General features: G+C 33.4%; 2 protein-coding genes across 2 annotated transcripts; both read right to left on the reverse strand.

The window, feature by feature from the left end:
* Positions 1-3,676: 3,676 nt before the first annotated feature.
* Positions 3,677-5,117, reverse strand: LOC141632444 (protein FAR1-RELATED SEQUENCE 7-like). Its single transcript, XM_074444988.1, has 2 exons — positions 4,256-5,117; positions 3,677-3,693 (listed from the first exon to the last, which is right to left on the reverse strand). Exons 1-2 carry the CDS (start codon positions 5,115-5,117, stop codon positions 3,677-3,679), a joined length of 879 nt encoding a protein of 292 aa, XP_074301089.1.
* A 1,565-nt stretch (positions 5,118-6,682) lies between these two features.
* Positions 6,683-9,455, reverse strand: LOC141632445 (protein FAR1-RELATED SEQUENCE 5-like). The gene is made up of 3 exons (XM_074444989.1): positions 9,449-9,455; positions 8,800-8,868; positions 6,683-8,130 (listed from the first exon to the last, which is right to left on the reverse strand). The coding sequence occupies exons 1-3, from the start codon at positions 9,453-9,455 to the stop codon at positions 6,683-6,685; spliced, it is 1,524 nt and encodes a 507-aa protein (XP_074301090.1).
* Between the last annotated feature and the right edge of the window lie 944 nt (positions 9,456-10,399).

Below are 10,399 nucleotides of genomic sequence, written 5' to 3' on the forward strand. Positions count from 1 at the left end.
ATTGTACGTTAATGGGTTTGATATTGTTTTAGAGTAGAAACTGGTATAAAAGCATGATATTGTATATAATCAAGTGTCACATAAAGAAATATATTGTTCTGATTTTTGTTCACTTAATTTTGATATTGTTATGGTACATAGTGTGATATTGTTACATACACAGTATGATATTGTTAAATTGATTCTGAAAAATAAGTAGGGCTTTTAAATTTATAAATGTTGCCAGTGACATGTGATATTTTTTTTAAATGATTGTGATATTGTTTAAAATTAGACACCTTTTAAATAAGTGATATATTTTAGTATTGGGATGATATTGTCTACAATCAAGTATGATGTTCTGATAGTGGTTCAGAAGGGTACTAATATTATTTAGCCTGGACTGTGATATTTTTTAGCATGGACTGTGATATTGTTTATCAGGATCACCTTTTAAATATGTGATATTGTTTAATTTTGATATTGGTTATCACTGTCACAGTTAATGTGACAATTTTTGAACATTGGTGTTAATGTTTTGAGTAGTGAGGTTGTTGCCAAGTTCAGTGATGATCAATACCTTGCAAGACAGGATATATTGTCGTTGCTTCCAAGTGTACATGTCAACAACAATGTGATTGAATGTTGGTCACTAATTCTGAATCACATTGAGCACACAGAACCCTGTGAAACAAGTTTATTGTTTTTTGGAATTCGACACATGGTAAGCTGACATTCTGTTTTGAATTATACATATTCACGCTTTGATTAAAAATATCACTTATTTAAAATGTGATATTGTTGGGGTACATAGTGTGATATTATTGCATACACAAATTGATATTGTTTAATTGATTCTGAAATTAGATAGGGATTTAAAATTGAAAAATGTTGCCAGTGACAAGTGATATTGTTTTTAAATGATTGTGATATTGTTTCAAAGTAGACACCTTTTAAATAAGTGATATTTTTTAGTATTGGGATGATATTGTCTACAATCAAGTATAATGTTCTGATATTGGTTCACATCCGTACTGATATTATTTACCATGGACTGTGATATTTTTTTAGCATGGATTGTGATATTGTTTATCAGGGTCACACTTCAGGAACTGTGATATAGCACACGTAAAAGTGATATTGTTTATACATATTCACGTTTTGATTAAAATGTAGTAACTCTTAAATGTAAAGGATTTGTTAACTTATATATATACATATATATACACTACAGGAATCAATAGTAGAAGTTACTGAAGGCGAAGAAGCGAACAGGGAAAAGATATTCGAAGAATGGGACAAATTCATAAGAAGTAACACATTTCCATGTAACATGGAAGCAGATTTGGTTTTTATTCCGATGGTGTTGCAAGAACACTACTTCTGTGTTTGTGTAAATTTCAAAACCGAGACGATTGAAGTGTTAGACAATACAGAGTACGACAACTGGGAGCAGACTGAAATATACAAGGCTGCAGATTCAATGGTTTATTGATATTCTTGCTAGTGACATGTCATATGATTGTCTGATATTGAGGCTAGGATAGGTTGAGTGTATACAGTAAATGGATATGATTGTTTGACAAAATAATGACTAATAGTATAACTAATTATTGTAGGCCTATCACATGAGTGATTTTCTAGCAGGGAAAAATGTTGATAGAGCGCATAACATAATAGATTTTGATGTTGTCAACACGAGTTTCAATTGGCAAAAGAAGGAAGCAAATAATACTGAATCGGGAAACTTCTTAATGATGCACATGATTCGGTATGAGGGGCAGTTGTTTGAAGCTGAGTTGCAGTCGAAAGTGCATAGACGCTACTACTGGGTAGAAATAGCAGCGGCATTACTTTTAGCTGACATAAATGACATGAGGACAGTGCTGATTGGGAAAGTTAAAGAATTTACAGCGGGAAAGGGAGAGCTTTTAAATAGATTGAAGGAAAAGAGGAAGAATAACGAAGATGCAAAAGACAAGGGCAATAAGATAAAAGCCAAGGATAATGTTGTTGAGAAGGACAATACAGTGGAACAAGAAATAACAAAGGCAGAAGGTCCGCCAAAAGAGAAGCCAAATGTTCAAACAAAAGCCAAGGAGGATACTACTAGAATGCCAACAATTAACACAGAAATACCCATTCTTCGCAAATCTCCAATCAGAAGGTAAAACCAAAAACCCGACTTTTACATTTCGATATAGAATCATAGCATTACGTTTCTGCTTTTAATTGCAACAGACACAAAGGTAAAAATTTCACATAGAACCATAACATGCCATTTCTGTTTTTACAGACTACCTAAATCCGAACAAGATGGTGAAGATGATGCAGAAAAACCCACAATCCAGTACAAACGACTGAAGAAGACTGCAAATCCTAATAATAGAGGTAGAGGGAGAGGTAGAGGAAGAGGACAAAAGTAGGACTAGGAATGTAATGCTGGTAGGACAGACATGTGATATTGTTTTAGGTAGAATGGTAGGAAATATAACTTTTTTTTTATCAACTCTTAGTAAACTGTGATATTGTTTCAGGAGTTGGGTGATACTTTGCTTAAGTTGTTGTGATATTCGTTCTCAGTAATAATAACAGCAGACAAGGTTGTTAAAATCTTTTTTCGTTGATATTGTTTTGGTACCCAGTGTGATATTGTTCCGTGAACATAATGATATTGTTGTATTTATTCTCTAAGATAAATCAACGGATAGGGATTTAAAATTCCTTTTTAGTTGGATAACTTTTGTTGTACACATTGTGATATTATTAAGTACAATGGTTGATACTGTTACACATTGTAATGCTGGTAGGACAGACATGTGATATAGTTTCAGGAGTTGTGTAATATTGTTTTAGGGACAGTGGTAGCAATATAACTTTTTTTTGATCAACTCTTAGTAAACTGTGATAGTGTTACAGGAGTTGTTTGATACTTTGCTTAAGTTGTTGTGATATTAGTTCTCAGAAATAATAACAGCAGACTAGGTTGATATTGTTTAAATCTTTTTTCTTTGATATTGTTTTGGTACACAGTGTGATATTGTTCCGTAAACATGTTGATATTGTTGTATTTATTCTCTAAAATAAATCAGGGGGTAGGGATTTAAAATTCCTTTTTAGTTGGATAAGTTGTGATATTATTCAGCAGACAAAATTGTGATATTATTGCACTCACTGGTTGATATTGTCTAGTATGTATTGTGATATTTTAATCATATTTTTGTAATATTGTTTCCTAAAAACATCCAATTGTAGTGGTAATATTTATGAATACTGGTGATATTGTTTCACTTGAAATGTGATATTCCTTAGTAGTATTTTACAGTATAATACAATATAATAAAATACGTATACAAGCAAGTGTAATGTTGTGATATTGTTTAACTATTATGATGATATTTTTTTGAATCAAGTGTGATATACCTTCAAATGAGGTGGGATAGTATTTAATAATGGCAACAAAACAACATTAGTAATTATGCGGTTTTTATAACATTGATACCCAAAATGGAGAGAATACAAAATTGATGCCATTTGGAATGACATACAAGGGAAAAATTGGAGAGAATACAAAAATGATGCCATTTGGAATGACATATGAGAAAGAAATTGAATAGTGTAAGCAATAAAAAGTCGATTGTGAAAAGTTGATGATGTAAAATAAACTTCCTCAGCATGCATAAGCCCTTAATCACTATCAACAAGTGAAGAAATCTGCAAAACAAACAGACAAAAACAGTGACATAACGTCAGTAATAAGTTTGACAAAATATAACTTCTTTTTGATCAACTTCTGGAAAACTGTGATATTGTTTCAAGGGTTGTATGATATTATGTTTTAGTTGTTGTGATATTAATCCTCAGGAACAACAATAGTGGCTAGGGATATAAAAATCCTTTTTTTGTTTGATATTGTTGGGGTACATAGTGTGATATTTTTTAATACACGTGTTGATATTGTTTGGTTGATTCTGAAAATAGATAGGGATTTAAAATTGATAAATGTTGCCAGTGACAAGTGATATTGTTTTTAAATGATTGTGATATTATTTCAAAGTAGACACCTTTTAAATAAGTGATATTTTTTAATATTGGGATGATATTGTCTACAATCAAGTATATATATTCTGATAGTGATAACAAGGTACTGATATTATTTACCATGGAATGTGATATTTTTTAGCATGGACTGTGATATTGTTTATCAGGGTCACACTTCAGCAACTGTGGTATAGCACACGTAAAGTGAAATAATAAAAGTTGTAAGACAAATTACTTGCATCGGATTCATAATCAAACGAGTGTTGTAATGTATCAACAGCTGGATTAGGGCAATTCCGCTTATCATGATGTGCCATTTGTTTACAATTATTGCAAAATCTTTTCGGCTTTTGTGCCTTTGCAACGGACTGATCTTTCTTGGACATCAACCTCTTGCCAGTACCCTTGTTTTTTGATTGAACAGGAGGTAGTATACGGACCTCAGATGAAGACTTAACCCCAAGGAGCATCTCCAACTCTTGGTGTTTAGTCAATTTTTCAGCACCAGACTTGAAATTTTGTCTAAATGTCTTCAGTAATGAAGTCAGTTCATTTATGTGATTTTCAGGCAGAGATTTGAGCAGTGTTAATGTTGAGTAGAATTCAGACCAGACAGTCGAAATCTGAAGCTTAGTGACATCCGACGAAGTGAAATCATCCAACAATTGACCGTGAACATCATACAAGGGCATTTTTTTAGTGTTCTTTGTCCACCTACTGAGAAGATACTTATCAGGTATCTTTTTGATCCCTATACCTGATAAAATCCAGATGATGTGTTTACATATGTATCCCTTCCTCTCAAACAGCTTGCATGAACATGTTGCATCAAACGTTGAAGGATTAAATGCGACAGTGTAAGTCTTATTGAAGATAGAATCTTCAACTTCTAGGAACCTTGTACTGCCCTCCTTTGAAGAATCACCAGCACTACATGAGTTTAGAGAATCAACGCACTGCTGTTGGAATTCATAAAAGATAGCGTGCGTATAAACAGTCGATGCATGAACCTCAAGGCTAAGAAGGGTTTTGGTTTGAGGTAGGGAGTGATCACTATCTCTGTCAAGAGATTTTTGGGTGTACCGTTGCTGATCCATAGCACTTTGAAAGCGCATCCAAAACTCAACAAGTGTGCCATGAGGATTGATAAGTGCATATTTTATATACTTTCATCCCCTATATTAGCTCCATTTTATTTGTCATTTAGCACTTATCATAGTGTTTTGAGCTAATATTTGTTATTCTAGTGCATTTGTTTGTCTCCACATGTTTTGTAGGATACTTAAGCTTTTTGGAGCTAAAATACTACAAGATGAGCTACTAGAGTGCAATGGCTAAGCAAGACCAAATATTGGGCTATCATGGAGTGTTTGCATGAGTTTTTCATGAAGAAGTTGATGGACTAATGTGTGCAATACAATTGTTGTCAACAAACCAAAGTCAAGCCCAACTTCAGGTCCAAGTCAAGGTGGAAAAGATAGGATTCCAAGCTACCTAGGATGCCAAGAATTAAGGTCTTAACCGGGTGATTAATCGCACAATTAATCACCAACATAGGATTCTCCAAGCAATTAAGAGGAGAATTAAGGCAAAGGAGCTGGAAACACACGACCCCGATCGGGGTGGGGTGGCCCCGATCGGGGTTGCATGCCTCTTGGCTTTTACGTTATGCTCTCCTCTCCTATAAATAGGAGAGGTGTTCCAAAGCTTTAGCCATCCAATTTTCACGTCCAAGTTTAGTTTACAATAGCCTTAAGCATTATATTTCTCTCAATATTTTTCATATTAGTTTACAAATTAGTTAATCTTGTAGTTCTTCAAACATTTGATTCTAAGTTATTTCAAGCTTTTGGTTATACATTGTTCTTCCATACAAGTTCTCTACTTTTAAGGTATTTCTACTTATAGTTTATATATCTACATTTCTATTTCAGTTTATACATAGTTTATAATTAAATAATTTGTTTAGATTACTTTAGTTTAATTCTTCCACATGTTAAAGCAATTAGTTTATATAAATCATACAGTTATGTTCACCACTTCTCTTAATTTAGTTTGCAATTTACATTTTAGTATGAGTAGCTAAATTTCCTAGTCTAAGGGCTAGGGGAGCCATGCATAAATCAAGTATATAACATGATAAAATAGATTAATAATAATATTGATCATATTGCTTCTATCACATGCTTGTGCCACAATGTTTAATCTTTGTTTAGGGCCCTATTCAATTGATTAAGTTTGTTTATTCGTTCTATAAGTCGAGAGGCACGGAATTGAATTAGACTAAGCATGTATAGTAGGACAACTTAGTCATGGACGAGAGTTTCTCTAGGACCCGGTCTATGGTTGACACTAATATCGTAAGGTGGGTGTCTCTAAGCCTAAGCAATTGACAATGTTATTAGTACCGAGTTTATCATGATCATATATTTACCTTTGCATGTGTGACCCGAACCCCTTAGACTCTCTTTTATTATATATTTTACATCATAATTCTTATTAATCATAAATCAACGAAACCAAACCAAATCGAAGTCGACCTTGATAAAAATCTACCCATAGCAATTCACGACGTAATTCCCGTTTCCTTGTGTTCGACCCCTATTACTACATTTATTTGTGTTTAGTGAATTTATCTTTGCATAGGTACGCGATAAGCCTATCAAGGATTCTCAAACCGCTTAAAGAAGCTGTTTTCGCTCTCAGAGCGTTGCGTTGTTCGTAAAAGACAACCAAGAGGAATATCACGATAATACGCCGGAATCCAACGTTGCCGCTTGGAAAACAGATATTGCAACCATGCATTATCTTCCAATTGAAACTCACTGATCAACGAACACCACCTCTCTTCGAAGTCAGGAGGCTCTAAGTCTGAATCCCAAACAACAGAATTCAGACGAGTGACGAAGTCAGTCTCTTTGGTCACTGTCGTGCCTACCTTTTCAGGTAATTTCTTCACAATATGCCACATGCAATAGCGGTGGGCAGCAGTCGTAAAAGTAGCAGGGACTGCATTTTTCATAGCAGGACATTGATCGGTAAAAAAGCAATGGGGTTTCCTCCCACCCATACAATCTAAGAATTTTGTGAAAATCCATTTAAAATTCTGGTCATTCTCCCTAGACATAAGCGAAGCGCCAAAAGTGACGGACTTCTTGTGATGATCAACACCAGTAAAGGGAGCAAAGATCATGTCGTACTTATTAGTTGAATAGGTTGGGTCAAAAGTCACCGCCTCACCGTATAGAGCGTAATTATGACGTGTTGCTGCATCAGCCCAAAATACACGAAACAAACACTTATTCTGATTAATATCATAGGCATAATAAAAACCTTCCTGAGTTTCATGAAGGGTTTCCAACTGGTCTACAAACATTTGACCATCCTTAAGACCTATAAAACACTTGATTTCCCTTCCAAAATTCTTAAAGTCAGTCAAAGAAGCTCCAATATTTTCATAGCCGTCAACATATTCCTTGACGGACCTGAAAGTAGAGGTTGGGCCAATATTGACCTTGCAATTATCAACGATGGTTTGTTTATGTTGCAAAGCAAGGTTTCTACATTTTTTCTGAAATTCTCTATACTTGAGTGGAGAAAGACGGTGGTTATGGGCAGCATGAAACTGATCAACAACAAAGAGTGGCACTTGAACTTGGTCAATTTCTTTAATAACAAATTTAAAGAAAATCCTAGCTTTACAACCAATACTAGTAACCTTAGTCTTCTTCGGATTATAGGCCTTGACCATTGGCTCCTCCTCCTCACCAGTAATGGGTAATATTGTCGGCTTAGAATCCCTAAATCCTTCCCGGTGACACACAATCAATTTTGTCCTAATATCTCCACTACTACGAAACCTTTTCGTTGAAGATTTCCTTGGTTCAAAACCACATGCTATTGCATAAGTCTCATAAAACTGTATACCCTCGGCTAACGTAGCAAAAGTTTGTCCTATTGTAGGTGTAAATTCAGTTGCAATATTTCTGACCCACTCTTCAGAACCTCCAGGGGTCACCATCAAAGAAAGATGATTCCCAGCATGCACCTCATCAACGTCTATGCATTGTGGAGTAGGAACAGGTACCACATGGACAACAAAAGTATTTTCTACAGCAAGAGAAGTTGAATAAACAAATTATAACAAATATAACTAGATTATAACAAAACTATGATATTGTGAAGGAATGCATGTGATATTGTGCAACATAAATTGTGATACTGATGAATATAAAATAAATACGCAACCGTATTGCAGCCTATGATACTGTGAAGGAATACATGTGATATTCTGGAGCATAACATGTGATACAAATATAACAAATATAACTAGATTATAACAAAACTATGATATTGTGAAGGAATGCATGTGATATTGTGTAACATAAAATGTGATACTGATGAATATAAAATAAATACGCAACCGTATTGCAGCCTATGATACTGTGAAAGAATACATGCGATATTCTGGAGCATAACAGTGATACAAATATAACAAATATAACTAGATTATAACAAAACTATGATATTGTGAAGGAATGCATGTGGTATTGTGTAACATAAAATGTGACACTGATGAATATAAAATAAATACGCAACCGTATTGCAGCCTATGATACTTTGAAGGAATACATGTGATATTCTGGAGCATAACATGTAATACAAATGCACAGAAAACTGATTACAAGTCATGTATCTATGCGACCTATGATCTTGTAAAGGACTCAATGTGATATTCTGAAGCATAACATGTGATACTAATGAACAGAGAGTAATTACCAGTCATGTACTGCATCCTATGATACTGTAAAGGACTCAATGTGATATTCTGAAGCATAACATGTGATACTAATGCACAAAAAGTAGTTACGAGTCATGTATCTGCGACCTGTGATACTTGTAAATGACTCAATGTCATATTGTAAAAGGGAAACTAATTCTAATGAGCAGTAATCAGGTAAACAAAAACTATAAAATGTGATATTATTCAGAATTAATTATGATACTCTACTGAATAAAAAGTGATACAAAGGAAACTGTTAAATAACGATCAAAACATGAAGTAAACACAAGCAGTGAATGCGAAATAAACTTGATGATAAACAAAACAGACAATTAGTACATCATTTTTATACGTCAATTAGAAGATGAAGAAAACAGAGAATAAATTTTAACACATCAAATAGCAAAAACTACATGTTGAAGAAAGTAGGTAATCAGTACATGATTTTAATGCATAAAATAGCATGAATTGATGAATCCGTGATTGATGTTGATGAATTATAACATCAATTATAACAAAAAACCAGTAATTACACAACGAATTCAGTCGAAGATACAATAACAATAAAAAATCATGCAATAAAACAGGAAAACCGAATGAAAAAATTAAAACATAAAATAAAAGAAGCAAAAAACGATGAAATACCTGACATTGAATATGTTAAAATTGAGGAAAAAAGAGATGAAGACGACGAATGATGAAAAAGTCAATGAGAATGAGCAACTGAGACGAATGATGAAGAAAATCGCTGGAAATCGATCACGGATGATGATGAACACAGGTGAAGATGACAACGAGAGCGAAGAAGACGACAACGCGCGAAAAATTGACGGCGTAAGAATGAAAAGCGTGATTGCGGAAGAGAGAGGGAAGAGAGAGAAAGTAAATGAATTCAAATGGTGAGGTTTGAGCTGATAATAGGGTTTATATAACAAGTTTAGGAAATGACGAAAATAACCTTACTAATAGCTTGATATAAACCAGAATTGTTATGACTCATGTGTGATATTGTAGATGGACTCATTGACTCAAATAATTAGGTAGGACTCATGTGATCCTATATATATATATATATATATATATATATATATATATATATATATATATATAACGATCACTCGGTGAGAACGCAATATATTCATGAGAATATACATATACAAGGTACACTTTTTTTTTTTTTTTATCAAATCTCAGATACACTTTTGACTATCATAGGTACACTTTTTACCATAATTCTATATACACCTTTTAATAATATAGATACATTTTTTTTTACCAAATCTTAGATACACTTTTGACTATCGTACATACATTTTTTTTTTTACCAAAATTCTATATACACTTTTTAATAATGTAGATACACTTTTTTTTTTTTACCAAATCTTAGATACACTTTTGACTATCATAAATACACTTTTCTATATACACTTTTTAATAATGTAGATACATTTTTTTTTACCTTATCTCAGATACACTTTTCACTATTGTAGGTACATTTTTTAAAGATGTAGGTATACTTTTCCCTATCCTAAGTAGTAGGTACACTTTTTACCTCGACAATTCTAAGAATTGGCCTTACTACTTCTAACAATTGAT

This window comes from Silene latifolia, chromosome Y, assembly GCF_048544455.1.
Source record: "Silene latifolia isolate original U9 population chromosome Y, ASM4854445v1, whole genome shotgun sequence".
NCBI classification, from domain to species: Eukaryota; Viridiplantae; Streptophyta; class Magnoliopsida; order Caryophyllales; family Caryophyllaceae; genus Silene; species Silene latifolia.